The 23,487-nt window shown below is 53.5% G+C and overlaps 1 protein-coding gene across 5 annotated transcripts; it reads left to right on the plus strand.

Annotated features, from left to right (window-relative positions):
* The first annotated feature begins 1,543 nt into the window (after positions 1–1,543).
* On the plus strand, positions 1,544–21,594 carry Gprc5b (G protein-coupled receptor class C group 5 member B). Of its 5 annotated transcripts, none has more exons than XM_090358089.1 (5): positions 1,581–1,664; positions 10,277–10,335; positions 10,598–11,628; positions 16,960–17,147; positions 20,368–21,594. In XM_090358089.1, exons 2-5 carry the CDS (start codon positions 10,325–10,327, stop codon positions 20,413–20,415), a joined length of 1,278 nt encoding a protein of 425 aa, XP_090214215.1. In that variant the 5' UTR covers positions 1,581–1,664; positions 10,277–10,324; the 3' UTR covers positions 20,416–21,594. The 5 variants fall into 5 exon arrangements, with proteins under 5 accessions (XP_090214218.1, XP_090214215.1, XP_090214216.1 ...); XM_090358090.1 differs by lacking the exon at positions 1,581–1,664 and adding an exon at positions 8,905–9,669; XM_090358092.1 differs by lacking the exon at positions 10,277–10,335 and having other exon boundaries at positions 1,544–1,664.
* The last annotated feature ends 1,893 nt before the right edge of the window (positions 21,595–23,487 follow it).

Genomic DNA, 23,487 nt, shown 5'->3' on the forward strand with positions numbered 1-23,487 from the left:
CCCAGGGGCTGCGGGAAGGAGCAGGAGAGCTGTGCTGTTTGTAGAGAGCCTGGCAGAGCTCGAAGCCCTGGGTGTGGGTGCGGTGTCAGGGGTCAGGTGCCTGCCCAGCCAGCCCAAGGTCCCGAGTTCAAACCCCGGGACGTAGGAGGAAGGACAGGGCTTCCTGAGGCCTCTTCTGAATCCTCACCACTGCAGCTGACTCCCCACGGCGTGATGTTTCCAGAAACATCCCTGGAAGAGGAGTGGGGCGACTTCGCCAGGCTGCAGCCCGTCCTGCCCCTGAAGAAAACGACAGAACAATTAAAAGATGGGCCAAGACTTAAGAGGACATAAGAATGGCCTCCAGGCCTGGCCGCGGCGGATGGCAAACGGTGACTCCGCCTCGGGAGATCCGAGCTGCTCCGGACAGCTGTCTGGCGTGGAGTCCCCGGGGGAGAGCACTGACTTGGGAGTCTGAGGGCCCGGAGTGCGTCCTCGCCCAGCCCCACCCTCTGCGACCGGGCGGATGGGGCGGGGACCCGCGGCCCGCGCGACCCGCCGAGCCAACGCCGGTGCCGCCGGCGGCCACCAGGGGGCGGCGCGCGCCCGCCCTGCCGCTCCGCGCGCGGGCGGCGGGAAGGGGGGAGCGGCGGCCCCGACGACCGCGCCGGGGCCCCGGGCCATCTCCAAGGGGCCCGGGGAGGCGGGCCGGGGTCTCGGCGGGGCGGGCTGGACCCCCACCGACGCCGGTCACCACCCCAGAACCGAGCGGGGTCGGGTTCTCCGCCCGGGGTGCCTGCGCGTCTGAGGAACTGGGGTCCACAGGGAACGGGGGGCCCACGCCGACGCCCGCGCGACCCCGCCCCGGAGGGTTAGGATCGGAGGAGGGAGCGGCGGGGAGGCCGCCCGGGGCCCTGGGCACGCCGGCCCCTCCGTGCCCCCCGCGTCACCGCACCAGCCCCGGCACCCCGGGCTCGTGCGCAGACCCAGCGCGCGGGCCACGAGAGGGGCGCGAGGCGGGGACGAGCGCCCGGGGAGGCCGCGGAGGAGCGGGAGCGGCGGAAGGAGAGAGCGCCCGGTACCAACGCTGGAGGGGGCATTGGCGACCGCAGAGCGCGCCGCAGGACCGGGCCCGCGCGCGGAGAAGCGCCGGAGAAACCCGCGCTTAGGAGCCGCGCAGGGGCGCAATGCGGACCTGGGGGCGGACCGGCCGCGACTCCCGGACCCCCGAGGGGGCGGGGCTGGGGCGGGGCTTGGCTGGGGGCGGGGCCTGAGGGACGGGGGCGGGCCCGCCTTCGACGAGGAGGGTCTGTCGGGGAAGGGGCCTCGCTTAGGGGGGCGGGGCCTTGAGGGGCAACGCCGGCGTGCGAGGGGCGGGGCCCGAGTTGAGGGGCGTGTTTTGGAGGGGGAGGCGGGGCCTGGGTGTGAGAGCCGAGGACGTAGCGGGGGCGGGTCCGTGGGCGGGGCCTGAGCGCAGAGGGCCGGGCCTGTGGGCGGGGCGGGGCTGGCGGGGCGGAGCCTCGGGCGCTGCAGCAAGCGCGGGCCGAGCCCGGGGGCGCCTCGCGCGGCAGCTGGACGCAAGGCGATGCGCTGAGCGGGCGAGCAGAGGCCGCGGCGGCGCTGCGGGGATGTGACTCTGGCCGCGGGCCAGCAGGATCGCCGGTGCTGTGGGGCCGCGGGGGTCGGTGAGTGCGAGCTGCGGGGACACGGAGAACGGGTGCGCCGGGGACCCCAGAAACTTTTCCTGCCGTGGGCTCGGGAAGGTGGGAGGGGGCTGCTGCTTCTAGCGCTTGTCTGCGCCCCAGCCGGGAGCTGAGCTGGGGGGGCGATGTGGGGATTGGGCGTCGAGAGGAGCCGCTGGGGGCGGGACGGGAGAACCGGGGACAACGGGCCCCGACCACCGAGTGGAGACCCACGTCTTCGGCGAGGGTGTATGGAGTCACCGCAGCCGAGTCTGAGCGATCGGAGCCCGGGCAGGACGCTGGGACCGTGCGGCGGGGCGGTGCGGGGGGAGGCTGGCGCTGGACCCGGTGGGCCGAGCCGAGCGCCAGGGCCGGACGCGGGAGTCAGCCGCACCTGCCGCAGGGCCTGGGGGCCAAGCCCGCCGCGGGGCCTGGGTGTGGGCAGGGGCGGGGGGCCCGGCGAGGGCAAAGGACGGAGCGGAGATCCGAGCTGGAGGAACGGTTGGGGGTGGCAGGGGGCAGCTGCGTACACTGTGAGAGGGGGTCGTTTCCGTCCCAGATGCCGGGCACCGGAGCCAGGCTGGGGCTGAGCACTCGCCCTCGGTCCTGTTTCCCGCGGGGGGGGGGCAGAGGAGCACTGGGGAGGGAGCCTAGGCCTTCCTAGGGGCGGGGGACCTGGTTAACTCGCGGTGGCGGAGCGGGGGGGGGGGGGACCTAGGACGCCCCAGAGCCGCGAAGTTCATTCCTCTCCAGTCCTCGCTGTGTTACACCCGGGCCTCGCCGAGTCCCCTCTCCTTGTCCCCCTTTTGCTTAAGGGGGGCGGCTGCTTGGAGCGCGGGACAAAGGCCCCTGGAGCGTGGCGGGCTGCAGCATCCCCGCCCGGGGCCCCAACACACGCGCCACATTGGCTGCCGAGGGCTCCGGGATGGGGAGGGAGGGTGCCTTGCCGATCCCGGGGTGGGTGTGGGGGGGGTCCCCCAGCAAAGACGAGGAGCCGGGGGAGGGGCCTGGCACCAAACCCTGGATACTTTCTGGGCCAAGGAATGCGATGTCGAAGTTTCTCCGGCTGGGGACTCGCCGCAGGCGCGGAGTTAAACCGCATGCAAAGGAGATGTAAATGCATGCACGTCGGCGGGCGTGCTCCGGAGCCCTCCTCCCCGAGTTTCCTCCCCGACCTGCGGCGCGAAGCGGGCCTGCGCCGGCCCTGCCCGTCGCCGCGAGTCTGAAACCCAGGGTCAGCCGAGGGCGGGGAAGGAGGCGAGACGGGGGCCCAGGCTGCGAGCCGCTGAGGTTTCCTTAGAAAGAAGGGCTCAGGATCGGACACAGAAGTGGAAGATGGAGGCGGGGATGGCGGGGGGGGGGGAGAAGGTCGTCGAGGCAAGCCTTGTATACATTAGACCTCCCCTCCCCCAAACTCACACCTAGGACAAGAGATGAAAAGGGGCGGGTGGACCCAAAGATAACTGGGCGAGAAGGTAAATACCTGCCCGGATCCAGCATCTGTTTACCACAGGGTGGCCAGGCCAGAGACAGGAGGATGGCCTAGAAAGTGACCCAGAGAGCAACTGGGGGAGGGGGCGGGGAGGGTCTCCAGAGGGAGATCTGTGGCAAGAAAGGCTAGGAGGTGGGAATGAGCTTGTAGGAACAGAACAAAGGCTCTTGTGGCTGGAGCCTGTGGGCAGATTTGGCGGGGGGAGACGGCTGGGGGGGAGGCATCAGCCAGATCTTGCTGTTCTGAACCATGATAATCTAGGGTTTATTCTGCTGGGGGCAGTGATCCCTCGCAGGGCTTTGAGCGGGAAGCCACGGGAACGGATTTTTAGACGATCCTCTGACATGGAGACAAGCAGGCTCCCCTTCCATCCCCGTGAATGGTGAGGCGCCGAGAGGTCCGGCTCCTATCCAGCCCCCATGGGCACTGCTCTGAGCCTGGCCTGCCAACAGGAGAGGTGGCTTCCATCCTAAAGCCCAGTTCCCTACTCCCTGGCAGTTCTGCAGAATTACAACTCCGAAAAGGAACCTTCCACGCAGGAACAAACGGACAGCCAAGGATACAATTTGCATGTAAATGATTGCTTTTATTTACAGGATTGCAGCTGCTTTGCATATTCATGGATATTCTTAGGGTCACAGAGCTGGCATTCTTGCAGCCCTGTTTGCTAACCTAAGGAGAGTTCTTACCGTTGAGATTGGGCCAGCCCCCGTCCCCCACCCCAGGACACCAGGGTCTCAGCGTGGACACACAAAGATTAAGGGATGGAATAACTTGGGAAAGATAACCGGCTGGAGGAGGAGCTTTTCTCTAGGCTGGAAAAGAACTAGTGTCAGGAAACTTTGTAACAGCTCCACTGAGGCAGCTGTTGGGAGAATGGTGAGAATGAGCTAGGGTGGAGTGGGATACTTGGGTGCTATGATGCTCTGGACCTCACCCCAGGCTTCCCCAGGCTTCTGAGGGGGAGGGGGAGGGTTAGAACAGCTGAACTGTGGTGGGATCCACATCTGGGAAAGACAAAGTCTAGTCTCAGGGTGGCCGACGAATCCCAGGAGGCCTCTGGCCAAAGCCACTGGACCTCTCTGTCTCCACTGTCTTGCGCTTGTCTGAACAAGCAGGTAGCCCTGGCTCCTTCTGTGCCAAGCAGCACACAGAGGTCTTCTGTGGGAAGGCAGCATGGTCACTCCCACTGTTCAGGTAGAGAAACTGAGGCTCAGGGTGGTTATGTAAGTGTCACATGGTTCTGGCCTGGCTTCCCACTGCCATCTTTCAAGCCCAGGAGTCTGATGAGAGTGGAAACTGTGTCATTTATTCAGCTGGGTACTGAACGACTAAGAATGCCTGGAGCTAGGAAAGGCTAGGGAAGCTGCACTCCCCCCCCCCCCACACCACACACACAAACACAAATACACATACACACTGACATGACCCTGCTCAGTTTTTCTTCCCCTTCCATTTGCCAGTGGCTGCTGTCACTACCATCTTCAGAAGAGGTGAGGTTAAGATGCCTCTAACACTGCCTCCTGCCCCTCCCCACCCCCACCCAGTGAAGGAGTAGACAGTTCTGGGGCCCACTAGAATGGTGTGCTCACAGCCTGGTTGAGACCCTTTTTCTCCTAGCCTGTGGGTAGCTGAGGAATCCTAACAATTCAGGAGGCTGAGATCTGAGGATCAGGGTTCCAAGCCAGCCCAAGTAGAAAGGGGCCGTGAGACTCTCATCTCCAGTGAACCTCCAGAATACCAGAAGTGGTGCTGTGGCTCCAACTGGTAGAGTTCTGGCCTTGAGCAAAAGATCTCAGGGACAGTGCCTAGACCCTGAGTTCAAGGTTCCCCCCACCCCCATGTGATAGGGAATGGAGTCCCCCAGGGGATACTGCACCTCTCTGGGCCTCTCCCCTTCACACCTCAGGGACTTGTTGCCTGTGATGGGGAAGCTGAGTCATGATGACAAACACCTAGAAGAACCCACCGTGTCCATGGCAACCCCCCCTCCTAGAAAATCAGGGGTGGAAGAATGTAGTGTTTCAATGGCAGATCAGCCTTTTATTCACTTAACAGACACGTTGGCTGAGTATTTACTCTGTAAACTACTATGCAACACCAAATAGTCTTATCGAGTGATGATTGATTTTTTTTTCTTTTTTTCTTTTTTTTGAGACGCAGCTTCAGTAAGTAGACCCAGGCTAGACCTGAAACTAGAGATCTTCCTGCCTGGCTCCTAATTGTTATCCTAATTCCCACCACAAACCCATGGGGGGAGGGGGGACACTAATATCACCCCCTCCCATTTCCCAGATATGAAAACTGAGGCCAGGAAGATGAAGTCTCAGAGTGCTACCAAGTATTCTGGGACAGGTTTTCTTTGGGGTGGGAGGGACCCAGGAACTGGTGGTGACAAGGTAAGCACTAAGCACCACCCCTAATCCAGAGAGGAGGATATGAAACTGGGAAGGCATCTTGGCTAAGAGCTCAGCTGGAAGCCGGCCCTGTGTGTGGCCTCAGGCAGCTTTGCTGTCCTTCATACACAGAGATCCTCCTCTTTTTAGCTACTTCAGGCCTTGGGTAGAGAAATGGAGGGAGGAGACGCTCCACCTGCCAGCTGCTCCTGGCCCTCTGCAGAGTGACTCCATGTCTGTGTGTGTGAGAGTGTGTGTGTATGCGCGCGCGTGCTGTATATTTAAGAACCTCTAAGTGAGTCACATTTCTGGAAGCATGGCTGGCAACGGACGTAATTAGTATGTGAGCTGAGTCTTGCACATTCATTCCCATTTATTCATTATCCCTTTGACGAGCCGCCTGCCTGCATCCCGCGGGTTTGGGGTTGGGGTTTGTTGCTGGGGTGCATGCCATCGCAGGCAGGCCTGTCTCAGGAGTATTCCAAACCCCTAATCTGGTATTGTTCTTCATGGGGGCTCCTGAGGAGCAGGCTGTTGGAGGTGAGGGGACCCCAGGTGGCTGATGGTACAGGATTGGGTTTTCCTGCCCACTGGTATGCTCAAGAGGCGGGCTCTCCTGTGGTGTCATGATCCTGCAGCCTCTGTGTGCCCAATCACACTTCAACTTAAACCTCTGAGACTCTTGATTCCCTCCTCTATGAAAGGGAATGACAACATTGCCTTTCTGGATGTTGTCAGGATTAGAGACTGAATGTAGACACGTACTTCTTTAAGTTCTGGAACAAAACAGACAAGGGTGGCCCAGGCTTCATCACTCATGCCTGTAGGCCCAGCTACTTAAGAGCTGAAGATCAGAAAGAAGACTGAAGCTGTAGGTCAGCCCAGGCCATGAAGTCAGTGAGACTCCATCTCTACCAAACAAGTTGGAGGTGGCAGTACACATCTATCCTCTCAGCTACACGGATGGGGGCAGAGGTAGGAGGGATTGTGGTCTGAGGCCCATTTGGCAAAAATACTATCTGGAAAAATTACAGAAAGTAATAAGAGGCTGGAGGGGGGTGGGCATGCCTAGACTTGGGATCTAGTGGAAACAGATCAAAAGAGTAATAAAATAATGGAAAATTGTGGCACCGGCTACAAAGGCAAAGGTTCTAAACAGTGTCTGGAGGGTTGGAGGACCTGTTTTAGGCTGGCAGGTCTCTCCAAGCAATGTTCCCAGAGTGCCTGACACAGTTGTTAGCCCCTGGCTCTACCCTTTCCCAGCCTAACCTTGGACAGGCTCTGTACCACTGTAAATGGAGACAAGGCAAGGAGTTGCTTTGGGCTAATCGATATAGTCTCTCATGTTGCTGGTACAGCAGGCATCAAAGGGTACTCAGAACATAAGAAGCACTCCATGTGGAAAAAATTTGAAAGCATCTTCGTTTAGCAAGTTCTCATTGGCTTCATTCCCAATAGGGCCTGCTTGGAAGAGCAAAAGACCATACTCAATGTGTTAGGCTTCCAGTCGGCCCATTGGCTGTGTCAGCTTTATTCGCAGACAAGCGCCCCACTCTCCATGGCAAGTTGGTCCCTCTCTACTTTTAGCTTACCAGCTCCAGCAAAACCGCAAGCTGTCTTTCCAGTTATTGGGAACCAAATTCCCAGAGCTGATTCTCATAGGTCTGTTTGGGGCCAGGTGAACCAATTAGTGTGGCCTGATCTAATTGGCTATACCTGGGGTGGTTAGCTTTCTAGAGAAAAAAATCAGATGCTCTCTTTAGAAATGTGAGACTCAGAGGGTTCCACCTTGCAGGGATAAAAGCAGAGAGCCTAAGTGTATCCATTTCCTGTAAGAAAGGAGACGGGACCTAGAAGCCTGGACCCAGCTTCTGAAACTTTGGGCACCATCTTGGTGTTCTCATAACCTAAAGAGCTTGGGCGCCATTTTGGTTTTCTCGTGATGTCTATTGGGGTTGGAAAGTCTGGCGGGCAGGGTAGGAACTGTGAAGTCAGGTCCAGGAAGAGAGCTTCCCTTGAGAAAGAGAGTGATCTGGCTACAAAAGGCCAAGTTCTTGCAAGGCTGTGCCATGGGATACAAGCTCAAGGCTGCCTGGTTTCCTGGCATCAACCCCACCAGCTCTAACTTTAATGTCTAAGTCAGGCTTTTCCAGGTAACACTGTTGCCTTATTGAGCTGGATAATGCTATGTGGTGGGGACTGTCCTTCGAATGATAAAGAATAAATGCCACCCTTGGTTTCCACCCAACAGATGAGAACCTCTCTCCAACTGTGAGAACTAAAAATGTTCTTAGGGACCAGGCATAGCGGTTTATATCTATAATCCCGGCCACTTGGGAGGACTGGAGTTCAAGGTCAAACTGGGCAAAAAGTTAACAAAACCCCATTTCAATCAATAAGCTGAGTGTGGTGGTACAGTGCCTGCAATTTCAATTTTTAGGGGCAGGTAGGAGGATAGAGATCTGAGGCCAGACCCAGGAAAAACGTAAGAGGCTCTATCTATCGAATGGTTGAGTACTTGCCTGTCAAACAAAGTGCTCCTCAACATAGCTAGATATCTCCTGGTGTGAGTGTGTGTGTGTGTGTGTGTGTGTGTGTGTGTGTGTGTGTGTGTGTGTGTAAAATTGCCCTTGGTTAAAAACCACTAGCCTTAGGGTTGTTGGGTGGGAGGTGTTGGGGGTAGGGTACTGGACAAAACTCTAGAGCCCCTGGGAGACCCATGGGCTGCCTTGGGTGTGTTTGCTGAGACTGGCTCTGACACATCTCATTCCCTTCCTGATTCTAGAACTTTGTGATGACCAGTTCTATCAAGAACAACCTTCTTCAGAGGTAGCACGTGATGTGTGCCCAGTGGGTGTGCAACATGAGAGATCACAGAGTGCAGAATGAGACGTGGCAGTGGACAGATTTGGGCATGTTAGGTGTTAAGTGGGTCGATCACAAGGCCTGGCACAGCTGTCTGTGACATACAGCTTATGCGTAGACCATCGAGCCTAATCGTCCTTAACACGTAAGCTGCCTCTGCACCCTTGAGTTTGCCCGAGTAGGATGTCAGGCTCTTGCTGGAGGATCCCTGTCTTCTTGAGTATCTTACATTTCTAGCCTGCCTCCTCCGGTTTGACAGCCCCATGCCACCAGCCATCTTTTGCATTAACAATGATTTATAGTTGGCTCAGGCAGGATCTGAGACACTCATTGGAAGAACTGTGAAGCAGCCCAGTTGGGTCAATACTGAATTTACTTATGGAAGCCCCAAGGGTGCCTGCTGCTGCTGCTGCTGCTGCTGCTGCTGCTGCTGCTGCTGCTGCTGCTGCTTCGGGAGAGTAGGTGGCTTACACGCCACCAAGGGCTGAGTTAGGTGGGAAATGAGCAAGAGCCCAGCTTCCAGGGTTGTGACCTCTCTCATAAGCCAGGCATTGGTGGTGCGGGGACAAAGGCCAGTCATGATGATAACGTTTTGGAAGGATTTATAAAGCATCTATCCCATGCCACTCCATGCCACAAGAGGCATTTGATGATGTCTAGAGACATCTTGGATGAGAGAGGTGACACATCGTCCTGGCAGGCCACACGGAGGGGGCAGGGTGGCCGCTGGCACAGGGCAGGCCCAACAAATGAAGTGCCAGTCTTCCAAGGCTGAGAAAGCCTAGTCCACCGACGAGAACAGATAAGGCCTATCCTGCTTCGTCCCCCATCCCGCCATGCCTTGCAGTGGACAGGGCAGGAAGGGAGGAGAGGACAGGAAGGGGGGGAAAGAAACAGTGAGGTAGCAGAAAGCAGAACAAGCAACAATAACACCAACAACAAAAAGAAAAAATTACAGGCTTGATTAGAGTGAAGAAAGGAGACAAGAGACCGCTGTCTGGGGTGGGGACGAGGTGTTCTTGGCCAGAGTTGACGCTGATGGCCTCAGAGCCAAAGCCTGGGGGAGGAGAGACGGTAGATTTCGTAGCAATCTAGAGACTGCTGTGTCCAGGCAGAGGGGTGCTGGATGCAAAGTGAAGGCTTGGTTGAGGTGTGAGGAGAGAGCAGCTGTGTGGAGGGGCAGCTTGTCTGGGGGCCAAGAGAGGGAGAGGAAGAGAGCCTCAAGGCTGAGGTTCTCCTGGAGAAAGACCAACAGGTAGGAGGAAGAGGCAGGAGCTTCCAGAGATTTGTGGGGGAGGAAGATGGGCAATGTGAGGGAGATGCAGAAACAGGGAACCAAGGATGACGGTGTCTTTTGAACAGAGTTACTTTTCTGTGTCTTGGGGTGGCTGTTCCAGGATGGCTGGATATCCCAGTATCCTGGGTACCCGTATTTGAGGATGCTTAAATCATTTCTAGAGGCTGTTACACATAATATGTTCTAAATGCCAGGTCAATATTTATTTTCTTACTTAGAACAAGGGGAAAAGTGGATATAGTCTCCACCCTCCATCTTCTCCATGCACAGATGGCAAGATTCTACAGTGTGTGAGGTTCCCAGCGGCTGGAGAAGGTCACTTGTAGGACTCCAGGAGGTGTCACCTGAGACCCTGTACAATGGAGGTCACAATAGGACTTTGCCTCACAGGGCATTATGAGGACTGGCTGTGTCCAGTTCTGGGCCCACAGTGAGCTCTGTATAACATGTTTGCTGTTAGGGTTCGGAGATTGATGGTTGGAGGGGATATTTGTGGTGGCTCCAGACCACAGTGCCTGGCCGGTGGCTGTCCTTTTAAAACTTCCTTATTCCCTTATTTTTGAAGAGGTTGGACGTGGCCGGCGAGTATTGAATTGAAAGAATACTTAACGACATGCAGAGAAGGTGAGTTGAGTGTTTGTCTCAGCTAAGTCTCTGGCTCCTCGTGATGGTGACTCAAGAATTGTCACCGGTCCAGGCCTGGGATGCAGATGGGGAGTGAAAGGCTGGGAGAAGATGAGGCACCTTTCTAAAGGGCCAGATGGACTGTGCTTGGTTTGAAATGCAGATCTTCAAGAGGACTGGAAAAGAGGGGGATCCTCACAACGGCTGATCTTTCTCCCTAACCCTTCTCTCCACCCCGCCCCTCCCGCATCCTATTTTCTAGAACATTCCAAGTATCCAAGAGAAAGATGAGAACCCACCAGGTCCTCCCTTTCCTCGTGCTCTTGGTGATCGCCTCTGTGGCCTCTGAAAACGCCAGCACATCCCGAGGCTGTGGGCTGGATCTTCTCCCTCAGTACGTGTCTCTGTGCGACCTGGATGCCATCTGGGGAATCGTGGTGGAGGCGGTGGCCGGGGCAGGCGCCCTGATCACGCTGCTGCTGATGTTGATTCTCCTGGTCCGACTGCCCTTCATTAAGGACAAGGAGAAGAGAAGGCCAGTATGTCTGCACTTCCTCTTCCTCCTGGGAACCCTGGGCCTCTTCGGGCTGACGTTCGCCTTCATCATCCGGATGGACGAGACCATCTGCTCCATCCGCCGCTTCCTCTGGGGCGTGCTCTTCGCGCTCTGCTTCTCCTGCTTGCTGAGCCAGGCGTGGCGCGTGAGGAGGCTGGTACGCCATGGTACCAGCCCGGCGGGCTGGCAGCTGGTGGGCCTGGCGCTGTGCCTGATGCTGGTGCAGGTGATTATTGCCACCGAGTGGCTGGTACTGACCGTGCTTCGTGACACCAAGCCGGCCTGTGCCTACGAACCAATGGATTTCGTCTTGGCCCTCATCTACGACATGGTCCTGTTAGCCATCACGCTGGCCCAGGCGCTCTTCACGCTGTGCGGCAAGTTCAAGAGGTGGAAGCTGAACGGAGCCTTCATCCTCATCACTGCCTTCCTGTCTCTGCTCATCTGGGTGGCCTGGATGACCCTGTATCTCTTCGGTAACATCATGATGCGACAGGGAGATGCCTGGAGCGACGCCACGCTGGCTATCACGCTCACAGCCAGTGGCTGGGTCTTCGTGATCTTCCACGCTATCCCCGAGATCCACTGCATCCTGCTGCCACCCCTGCAGGAAAACCCACCCAACTACTTCGATACATCGCAGCCCAGGATGCGGGAGACGGCGTTCGAGGAGGACTCGCATCTGCCGAGGACCTACATGGAAAACAAGGCCTTCTCCATGGATGAGCACCATGCAGGTAAGCCGGGGAGCATGTGTGAGCGAGTCCGAAATGAAGGAAGCGGGGGATGGGAAAGCAGAGCTGATGGGGACTTTGACACACGGTGTCCCAGTACCCAGGACTGCACTTCCTTGGAGCCCAGGCCCAGACACAAGCTTTGTCGCAGGACCTCCCCGGGGGTCTGGTGCACAGCCCGGCATGTCACGTGAAGGAAGCTGGCTAGGTTCCTACACCTGACATTAAATAAGATAACCTGTCCAGGCACTGGTGGCTCACACCTATAATAACCCAAGCTATCAAGAGGCTGAGATGTGAGGATTGAGGTTCAAAGCCAGTCCGGGTAGGGAAAATTTCTGAGCCTCGTATCTCTAATGGATCACCAAAAAGATGGATGGGGAGGTGTGACAAGTTGGTAGAGTACTAGCCTTGAACACAAAGCTCATAGACGACATCTTAGGCCCTGAATTCAAGGCTCAGGACTAGAACAAAAGCAACAACAAAAAGAAATGCTGAGCAGATACGCACCTGTAACCCAGCTACTCATAAGGCAGAGTTTAGTAGGATTGTAGTCCATACCTAACCTGGGCAAAAGTATGAGATCCCCAACTTAAAAAAAAAAAAAAAGATAAAGCCGGGTGTGGTGGCTCAGGCCTGTCGTCCTTGCTACTCAGGAGTCTGAGGTCTGAGGATTAAGGTTCAAAGCCAGCCTGGGCATTAAAGAACGTGAGACTCTTTTCTCCAATTAATCACTAAAAAAATGGGAAGTGGGGCTGTGGCTCAAGGGGTAAGGAGGTAGCCTTGAGCTGAAGAGCTCGGGGACAGCCCCCAGGCCCAGAGTTCAAGCCCCATGACCAACCCTCCCGCCCCCCAAAAAAGATGAGAAGCAAAAGGATTGGGGCATGGCTCAAGTGGTAGAATGCTGCTTATCTAAGAGGCATAAGGCTTTGAGTTCAATCCAGGGCACAGGACGGGGATGAGACCAGCTAGGAGAGTTGACTGGGCATGTAAATGCACAAGAGTCACCCCAACCTTCGGAAGGCAGAGGCGGGAGGGTGGAGTGTGGGCTCAAGGGCAGCGCTGTCCCCCAGGGTGCTCGGGTCAGAGTTATGGAGGCCACGCCAAGGTCAGGAGCTGCAGGAGCTTTGGGATACTGCAGCTTCCCAGCAGGCACTAGGATTTATTTCCTGAGCTTTTGCGCAGTAAATTCTCTGCTGGCCTCCACATCCCACAGTAGCTGACGCTGTACGGAGCACGATTTGTTTCTTTTCTAGGTTTTGGTCAGTTAACTCCTTGCAGGAAAAAAGAAAGGAAATTCTTGTATCTACACTAAAATGCCTACCCTGAACCCCGGAAAGGTAGTTTTTAGAGAAGTGTGTCCCTCCTCCCTCTCCCCAAACTGGTATTCTATTTAAGTTCTCTCCTCTCCTTCTTGGGTAACCTTGGGTGTTGAACTCAGGGCCTGGGTGCTAGGCTTTAGCTGTTTCTTCTCAAGGCTGACATTCTACCACGGGAACCACAGCTCCACTTCTGGCACCCTGGTGTAGCTCATTGGAGATGTGTCTCGTGGACTTTCCTGCTCGGGCTGGACTCAAAACTCCGATCCTCAGGTCTCAGCCTCCAGCTGCTTCTTCATAGACCTCTTTGGGGGGACATTCCCAATGTATGGCCTTCACTGTGTGGCCTCTACGGTTCCCATGGAGCAGGTAGAGCGGGCGTGGGTAAGGCCCCTTCCCTCTGGAGGTCCACACACACAGAGTAAAGGTGGGAGGCCCCGATGGGCAGTCTTTATTCTAGAAACCCTTGCTTTGCTGGCACACTCTGGGCACACTCCGTTGCCACAGTAGGAACAGCTGCTGGCATCTGTGGCACTGACCTCAGCCAGTTTATATTTTAGGAACCTGGCTCTCAGGCCTTACCCCTGAACTCACACAGGCCTCAGCCTGGGAGTTGAACTTGATCCTGTTTCTCTGGCGTCGGAAACTTCCGGCCAGCCTTTTGGCCTTTCTCCTTGAAGAGTGTGTCTGAGATGAGGGGCAGGGCTGTGGTATGGTGACAGAGGCAAGCCCAAATCTCCCTTCCCCTGCTGGGACCCCAGAAAACTCCTGCTGCACCAGTCTGCTACTTATTAAAAAGAATCCCCAAGGTATGTAATAAAAGATTAAAATACGCCTCAGATCACATGTTAGGAGACATTAACAAGCCAGGTTAAATTTTCACCTTTTAAAGGCTGAAAAAGAACCTTTTAAGGAGCAAGACAATGTGTATTTGAGGCTTTGTGTTTTAAAGATCTCATTAGAAGCCTGGTTGCTCACACCTTAATCCTAGCTACTCGGAAGGCTGAGTTCTGAGGATCACAGTTCAAAGCCAGCCCAAGGGCCAGGAGGATAGCCTAGTGGTAACGTGCTCGCCCAGCATGCATGAAGCCCTGGGTTCGATTCCCCAGAGCCACATGCACAGAAAAAGCTAGAGTAGTGCTGTGGCTCAAGTGGCAGAGTGCTAGTCTTGAGCAAAAAAAGTGTCCAAGGACAGTGCCCAAGCCCTGAGTTCAAGCCCTAGGATTGGCAAAAAAAAAAAAAAAGCCCAAGCAGGAAAGTCTATGAGCCTCTTATGTCGAATTAACGAGCAAAAAACTAGACGTAGAGGTGAGGTTCAAGTGGTAGAGTGCTAGCCTTGATCAAAAAAAGTTAAGGAACAGTGCCCGGGCCCTGAGTTCAAGAACCAGCACACACACACACACACACACACAAGCATAAGCACATGAGATTTCATTAGGGCCAAAGGCTGTTTAGAATTCCAGTCTGAATAGATTAGCATTAAAAAGACAAACAGCAACCTTCCCCCGTCCCCAAAAGGTACGAGGCAGCAGGCTTCAGGAAGGATTAGATCCAGGAAACTCAGGTTACATCAATATTTTCATCTCTCAGTTGCTGGCATCAAGACAACCCATAGCTAGCAGAGTATAGGAAGAGGGATAGATCCCAGAAGGCTGGTGCAAAATCCCAGGGTTAATTTTGATTGGACCTGAAGGCCATTACCTAAACCAATCAGTGTATTTGGAGGAAGAGGGGAATGCTCTGATTGGCTCGACCAAAGTCACATGGCCATCTCCTAAGATAGGGAGAAGTCAACAGGCAGGAGTCCAGGAGGATGGAGGGATATTTGCCAGAGAACCGAAAATAATTACTCCAGAGAGGAGCACCCCATCTCTGGCCGAGGCACCCCAGCAGTGAGCCGGAGACAGGAACCTTTCTGTCTGTGACAAGAATGTGTTTGGAGGTAGAGTCCCTCACATCGTCTGCTGCAGGTTCATTTCCTTTCTGCTCCCTGAGTAGATGTAAGCTAGAGATGAGACTAGAGTCCATAGATGGGCTCTCCCCATTCTGTGCTGTTCCCTGCAACCCTCAAAAGCCCAAGCAGTCTTGTTACATTTTCAGCCAGTAAAGTATCTGTTCTCAGAATATAGAACCGGGCTAGACCCCAGTGCCTCAAGCCTTCTTGGCTTTTTGACTCAGGGTCAGCACTCTACCATTTGAGCTACAGCCCCACTTCTGGCTTTTTGCAGGTTCATAGGGGATAAGACTCTCACAAGCTTTTCTGCTCTGAAGTGCAATTCCCAGATCTCAGCCTCCTGAGTAGTTTTCAGTGGAGATGATGAAGATGGCATCTTCAACATCTGTAGTTGGTAGAATTATTGCTGTTGCTATTGTTGTATATGTTGGACAGTCTGGGGATTCATGCATGCTAGACAAGTTCTCTGTGGCTGAGCCAATCCCCCGAGTCCTAAGAGCCCAGCATATTTTAAGAGTTCTATGCTGCACAGGCCCGTGGGCTTCTGACAAATGCACATCCTTCTATGGCTCCCTATTACACTGTCCTCAGGTGCCACCCCTCCCCACTGAAGACCCTGATAACCAAAAATCTCCCCCTGTTTCTATAGCACTGCCTGTTCTAAAAGACGATATTGTTGGAACCACGCATGACAAGGGTACCAAACACCCTGGCTTTTTTCACTTGGGAGCATGCGCTTCAAGCTTCTCCAAGTCTGTTTGATTGGATTTTTTTTCTTGTCATACAAAGCAAAAACAAACTCAAGCCGAGTTCTGATGGCTCACACCTGTAATCATATCTCCTCAGGAAGCTGAGATCTAAGGATCAGGGTTCAGAGCCAGCCTGGGAAGGAAAATCTATGAGACTCATCTGCAGTTAACCAGCAAAAAAGCCAAAGTGGAGCTCTGCTCGTGTGGTAGAACACCAGCCTGGAACAACAACAAACACTAAGATAATGACCAGGTTGAGTTTCAACCCCAGGACCAGCACGAAAACAAAAATCAAAACAGGAAATCTCATACCCTTAAAGAGTAGAGCAACCTAGCTACTCAGGAGGCTGAGATCTGAGGATCAAGGTTCAAAGCCAGCCTGGGCACAAAAGGACCTGAGACTCTTATTGCCAATTAACCTCTAGAAAATGGGAAGTGGGGCTTGGCTCAAAGGTAAGGTGATAGTCTTGAGCTGAAGAGTTCAGGGACATTGCCCAGACCCAGGGTAGGGTGGTAGACTTGAGCTGAAGAGCTCAGGGACAGCACCCAGGCTGAGTTCAAGCCCCACAACCCACCAAAAAAAAAAAAAGGTAGAGCAACATAACAGCAGGGTCTCTCCTCCATCTGTCAAAGGAAGAATCTCATTCTTACATTTATTTTCCAAACATAGCTATGGGTTTCCTTCAGTAATGAAAGAAAGGGAGAGAATGCTGACTTATTTTGTCCAAGACTGCCTTTTTGTTTTCCTGTTTTGAAAGGAGCCTGTGTACACGGGAGGGTCCCTTTCCCACGAGGACAGGCCCCTATGCACTTGCTGTCTTCTGATCTCAGCTGTCCCCATCTCTGCCCCCTGCATTGAGACAGTGACTGCCTTTGAAAGCCTGCTGCAGAGCTGAGCCCCCTTCCCTCCCCCTAAATGTCCCCATTGTGCAGAGGGCTCTTTTGTTTAGGGAACCTGAGGCTCGCCTATCCCCTCAGCCTGCATGGGGTAGGAAGGGGGGGGGGTCAAGGTCTCCTCCCACCCTACCCTCACCCTGGACTCCACAAACTTTCACAGCTCCACTGAGCCCAGGTCAGGTGGTAGAGAAGCAGAGAACAAAGCTTGTTTGTGACTTCTGAATCAAAGCTTGTGACCAGGGGGAGGAGCCACTGTGGTGGGCAGGCGCTGGGGGTGCCAGATTGGACTGTGTCCCTGATGCAGGAAAAGAAAACCAAATTGTCTCTCTCTCTCTCTCCCCTCCCTTTTTTTTTTTTTTTTTTTTTTGCTTCAATGTTGTCCTACTGCCAACCCCTCCCCTTTCTTCCTCCCCAGCTCTTCGCACGGCAGGGTTTTCCAATGGCAGCTTGGGGAAAAGGTCTGGTGGTGGCAGCATGGGCAAGAAACCCAGTGTCACCACGGGGAAGAAACCAGGTGTTGGCTTGGGAAAACAGCCCAGCGCTCCGTTTAGAAGCAACGTGTATCAGCCCACCGAGATGGCCGTCATGCTCAATGGAGGAACTGTAAGTATCCAGATGTGCACCTCTGTGTCCCATCCTGCTTTTGGTGGCTCAGGTGGGGACAGACAGCCCTGCTAGCCATCTGCATGCAAAGCTTCTGTCTCATCTTCCTCTCTGGCCCCTTTCTCCACACAAAGAACATTTACCTCTGCCCACTCCTTCCTTCTCGAGATTTTTTTTCCCCAGTGAATTTCCTAGCTTCACCTCCTGGGGGAGGTGACGTGAATGAAAAGCCCCTAATGATGAATTCTCCCTCTCAGATTTGGCTGACATCCACCTAGATAAAAGCCCCGCTGTCACCACTGTGGGTATTGTGTCCCAGCTGGGTACGGCCCTCCCCCCCCCCCCCCTCACTGTAAGAGACATCTTGAAGAATTGAAGCAATGACCATTTTTCTTCCTCAAAGACAAGAGCTGTTTACTATCTGATGCCAAACAGATCATCAGCAGAACTGTTGCTCTCTCCGTTTTGCCTCTGTGGAATGACATCATTTTGCTTCTCCAGCAAACCAAAGATGCTCTCTCATTCTTACATTTATTTTCCAAACATAGCTACGTGCTTCTTTCAGTAATGACCCATGAGCCAGTTTACCTGTGTAAATTGGATTTTCCATTCTTTATTTCTCGTGACCATTCCATAACAACCTGAGTTGTGTTGGGGTTTTTGTTTTTGTGTCTGCTGATGGAAGTCAAGGATGGTTTGATCTCTGGGGAGAGGAGCTTTGTCTTTTCTGTCCTTCCAATGGAACCTGCTTGGCCCTTGTTCACATTGGGCTGGAACAAGCACAAAAAAAACCACAATGGAGTCACAGATTTACGTTCTTAAAATCCCTCTGTAACCTACTGAGCTTTCTTATTGTTTTATTAAGGAAAGTCAGGATTCAGGAAGCTTTGGTTTGTGTTATAATAAATATGGCCAGAAAAGGTCACATCCATCACAATTAAGCCCCACTGCTCCTTCAAGGCCAATGTGATGAAAAAAATAAACACCAGGTCTTAGAATGGGATTGAGTTAAAGACTGAGCACATTCCCAGTGGTAGATGCTTGGCCTAGAATGCTCCAAGGTGCTGGATTCCATCTCCAGCACACCAAAAAAGGAGAAGGAAGAAAGGGAGGGAGGGAGGGAGGGAAAGGAGGAAGGAGGGAGGGTCTGGGTAGGGCAGCACATTTCTTAGGAGTGGGAGATTACAGTCCAAGAGATTCACTGCTTTTCTGGGCACATGTTGAGGAAGGAGGTCAGTTTCTGACGCTGTCGTCTTCGCCAACCATAGAGCGTTCTCAGTGTGCTACCCTTGTGTGTCATTCCAGATCCCAACCGCTCCGCCAAGTCACACTGGAAGACACCATTGGTGACAGACTTTTCAGTTCCAGAGAATAAGAATCTTTCTTACCGATTTTATTCCCTGGCCATGTCTTTCTTGAGGGAGAAGTCAGTAACAGTAGCCGACCCCGGCCACCTCGCAGCAAGCCAGGAGATGTGGAAATCCCAGCCAAGGGATTTCGTGTAAATGTGAACCCGGATGAACTGACAAGCTAACACTGACTGCCCTGCCTCCCCCAACACACACACACACACACACACACACACACACACACACACAGCTAAACCAACTGATCTCTACACACTGAAGCAGAGCTCGTTGCAAATCGTGTTAGGGCTCACTCAGAGATGTGGCTGGGAAGAGATGTAGAACAAAAGTGAATTCACAGATTTTGGGGCCATGGAAGTTGATTTAATATGGCGTCGGTGGGTAGGAAGACACCCTCCTCTAGCAAGGGCTGGATCCAGGGAGGACAACTCCCAGCTTGCCTGTGGTTGGCACATTTCAGAGCTTAGGAGGCTGTGTGAGTGATAAACTGAGCCCGAGCAAACCGTGAGGGGAGCTGCATAGCAGTAGTACTGGAGGGATGCCAGCACAGGCCAAAGAGAAAGACGCTTTCTGGGCCTTGAAGTGACCAACTCGCTGAGAACAGTGGTGACTGATCACTGTTCCTTCGATGGGGGTCTCCCTCTAGCACTTAAGGCTAGAAAGGCAAGTCCCTCCCCCTGTCTTATCTGGGTAAGCAGTGGCACCTTCTCCCTTAACCATCTCTCATTTTCCTGCACTTACAGATGCCCTTCTAAGTCCATTCCTTCTTATTCCCATGTCCATGTCAAATGCTCAAATGAGATCACTCAGCTTGACCCTTTGGGGAAAGACAGGCTGAAAGGCTAGGTGCGACAGCAGCCTTTCTGTGATGCTGCCCCATCATTCCCCACCCCACTAAGATGGAGAGGCACGGCACACTGTCCAGCAAGCAGTGAATTGTTTTCCCCGGGGGAGGTTCCAGGGTAGAGTGAGCCATGTGAGGGTTTTTTGGTTTTGGGGGGAGTGGGGAGTGTCTGCACCTTGGGGTTTTGTTTGTTACTGGCTTTTTTTTACTGATTTCATGAAAATGGCTGTCCTCCAAGCCCATTTTGCTTCTGTCGTGGCTCCCATCTGTCCTGAGCAAGTCAATCCTTTGTTATTTGGCATTTCCAACATCCCCAGTCATTAAAAGCCCCGTGTTCTGTGCACTGTTTGGCCAGCATAACTGCCAGCACTCATTCATGGCAATCGAGTTTTTAACCTGACGGCGTGGAATGTATACACAAGGGAGGGGCCTTCTACATCTAATCACTATGTTGCTTTTTCTATCCAACTACCCATAAGCCTTTAACCTTAAAAAGGAAAGGAAAAAAAAAAAAAGGTAGTGTTCCGGGGAAGGAGAGAGGATTTGACTCCTTCAGAAGCCAGTACATCTGAGCTGAGTATGTTTTAATAAACCTGATTTTTTTTTTCCTTAAGACCCTAGTCTTCTACTGCATTCCCTCCCTCCCCAACCCTGTCAGACCTCTGGGGAGATCAAGGCCTGTGTGGCCAGCCACCTGTGGACATCCTGTGGCTTTCCCTAACCGCTAGTATATTTCCATGCATGGGGACAAGAAAGCATGGCACTGACATGTTACCCCCCTGCCCAACCTTCCAGAACCTTCCAAGCATGTGTGTCCTTGTAGAGAGCTCCCTCTGCTCCAGGTCCCACCATGCCGAGCACTGGGGGGGTCTTGGGGAAGGAGGGAGAGCAGCTAGGGTGGGTCAAAGGGAGATGCATGCAGACCCGGCCTTCTGCAAATGTAAACACACTTGGGGGGCCCTGGCCTGGCGAAGGCTGATGGTGCCACCACTACACCTTCTCCTGCCAGGAGATGGTTGCCCAACCCCGCTGTCTGGAGTCCTTTGGAGTTTTCTGATACCATCTGTGACTCAGTCGCCCAGATCCCCTCCTTACAGAAGGGAGGAGTTCACCCCACCACAGCGGAAGTGAGCACGGCACAAATAGTTACCCACAGATCACCTCTGAGCCGTGGGAAATTTCTTGAGACCTTTAAGGGTATTTGTTTTTCTTTTACAAATGTCTTGGTAGCTTAGTGCGCCTCTCAATTGTTTATTTTGGCTTTTATTTTTTTTTTCCTCTCTAGGACCAGGGTGAGCTGAATGTTCTCAGGGTGGGCAGAGGTAGGAATGAGGGAAGAGGGAAGGATGTGCTATTCTAGTGATGAGTTCAAAGCTCAATCTGAGGAGAGCCAGGAGAAGCTTCTCATCACCCAGAGCCTGTGGAAGCAGCATTTCCCCCCCCCCCCAACACCTCCCAACAAAGCTAAAGCACAGACTGGCATGTCTCTTTTAAGATCTGGTGGTGTAAGCAAAATTGGAGGGGAGGGGCGCTAACACAGCAGCATCTGAATAATCCCCAATTGTAAGCACAAATCTCCACACATCCAGTTTGTGACATCTCTTTGGGACCATCATAGCCAGTCCTGTCCCTTTTATGAAGCTTGTTCTATCTTGGGATGCAGGGCCCAGAGAAGGAGCTCAGAGATTTTTACCATTTAACCAACGGGCTCCTGGAAGCATCCTGAGTTGCAGGGTTTTAAATCTCTTGTCGAAAGGTGGGTGTCCAGAGCTTTCTCCACCCCCCCACCCCACACCCAGCACAGATGCAGTCAGAGCTACTGAACAACTATAGAGTAGGAACAGCCTTCCGAGACAGCCAAGACCCAGGCCGAACCCCAAATAAAAGGAGGCTCTGTGGCTTGGATGGGCGAAGATGTGAAGATGCCAGCGGGTGGTGGTTTGCGGCAGGTGCTTTTTCTTAATTGAGCAAGAGCTCAGGCTCGTTTTGATAGATAATATATATTTATGAAGAGCATTCGTGTGTGTTTTATATAATGTTCCTTGATCCCCCCTTTGCTGACTGGCATATTCAGAAAAATAAAAATTGTTCAAGAAGCTTCAAGACAATCAATGTGTACCGTACACGACTGTAATATAAATACTGCAGAGTTCACAGTTGTGAAGCATGGGCAGATAGGTTTTATTTTCAAAATGCTGTGCTTAACCCCAAAATAAAGGCTTTACTATTTACACAAGACCTGTGTGCTAGCTTGTCAACACGCCCCACCCCCGCCCCCGCCCACCGGGCCTTTTACTGATTCTGGGATTTTTCTGAATGGGAGAGTCTTGGTTCTAAGAGCAAATTGTGGAATGAATGAATACAACAAGTTAATTAACCTGTAATAAAAGCGAGACTTGAATACTTGAGGGCCTAGACAAGGGAAATCCCTCATGATCCTTGTCTGGATTTCAGTAAGCCTTACGTTGGGCTGGGAATGTAGCTCCGTGGTCAGGCAACTGCCCGGCATCATAACACACGAACAAAAGACAGATCTGAGACTTCAAGGGTGGGTCTCTCTGAAGGCAGGGAAACGCTGACAAAGCGCCTCTTCTCCAGTGTGGACGAGATTCCATGGTGACCTGATTAGCAGGAGATACTCGGAAGCAGTAAGAAACTACCAGGACGGAGAGAAACACTTGCAGATGGTGCAGCAGGCAAGGTCTTCTCCCTCACTACTTGCATCTGAAGCATGTCTGCCACAGATCCTGTCTGGGTTGCACTGAGCATGTCTTTCTGTTAACCCCAAATGGGACATGGGACATATTCCTGGCCTAGGGTAACTGGTGCCGTGGCCAGGGAGGGAAAGAAGGGGTATAGTTAAGGAGATGAAATTGTGGCTGCGGGTACCTCATCGTCCTCCATTTTACATTTCACTGCAAAGAGATGAAAAGAGAAAAGTCAGGCTGGGTCTCCACATTGGAGGCTAGGGAAGGCTGGACACCCCAATAAACATCTCCGCTGGGGAGGAGCAAAGTCGGTTCCTGCACAATTCCAGCCATTCTTTTTTTTCTTTTTTCTTTTTTGTTTTGTTTTTGCCAGGCCTGAGCCTTGAACTTAAGACCCGAGTGCTGTCACTGAGCTTCTTTGTGCTCAGGTTAGCATTCTACCACTTGAGTCACAGCTCCACTTCCGGCTTTTTCTGAGTAGTTTATTGGAGATAACAGTCTCTCAGAATTTCCTGCCCAGGCTGGCTTCAAACCAGGATCCTCCAGTCTCAGCCTCCTGAGCAGCTAGGATTACAGGGGTGAACCACTGGTACCCAGCTAAGGCCATTCTTAATGCACTGGGAAATGTTTAATCAAACTCAAGACTCTGCTCCAGAGGCACAGAACCAAACTGGAGAAGAGGCTCTAGCAGCCTGCATTTTAACAAGGCCACCGGAGGCTCTGAAGAATGCCAGACAAAAGTTTGAGGCTGGCTATACACCTGGCAATTGACAAGGGTCCCCACTGACAGCATCAAAGCTGTCAGTGCCCAAAGTGCCACCAGGATTAAGAGACCGTGGTTGGTTTTCCCTGTAAGGAAATGTGACTGGGAGACCCTCAGAGGGCCGCACTTCCTGCTGGCTCCCTGCACCAGTGTGTGGGCAGGGCAAGGGGCAGGAGCTGGAGAGGCCCTGAGCTATCGGTGCTCTGTCCAGGCAGAAGCTGAGACCTACCATCCAGCACCGAAAAGCTGGAAAGAAAAGTGGCAGCCAGGTTTCATGTTCCCACGCCTGTGATTCCAGCACTCAGGAGAGTGAAATCTAAGAATTGAGGTACAAAGCCAGCCTGGGAAGGTAAGTCTGTGAGACTCTTATTGCCAATAAACCAGGAAAAAAGTGGAGCTGTGGCTCAAGTGGTAGAGTATTAACCTTGAGCTCGAAAGCCAAGGGACAGCATTCCAGAATCCCAGTAGCAGCACACACACACACACACACACACACACACACACACACACAGTGACAATGTGGCCTGGCACTAGAACCATCCCCAGGCCCAGACCCTGCCCTACACAAAGACATCAGCCTCTGCAGGGACAAGCAATGAAACAGAGCAAAGCAAGGGACTCCAGGCCTGTGGTCCCTACAGCACACAGGACCGCAGAG

The sequence above is a fragment of the Megascapheus bottae genome, chromosome 25 (genome assembly GCF_031878675.1).
Source record: "Megascapheus bottae isolate mThoBot1 chromosome 25, mThoBot2.hap1, whole genome shotgun sequence".
Classification (NCBI taxonomy): Eukaryota; Metazoa; Chordata; class Mammalia; order Rodentia; family Geomyidae; genus Megascapheus; species Megascapheus bottae.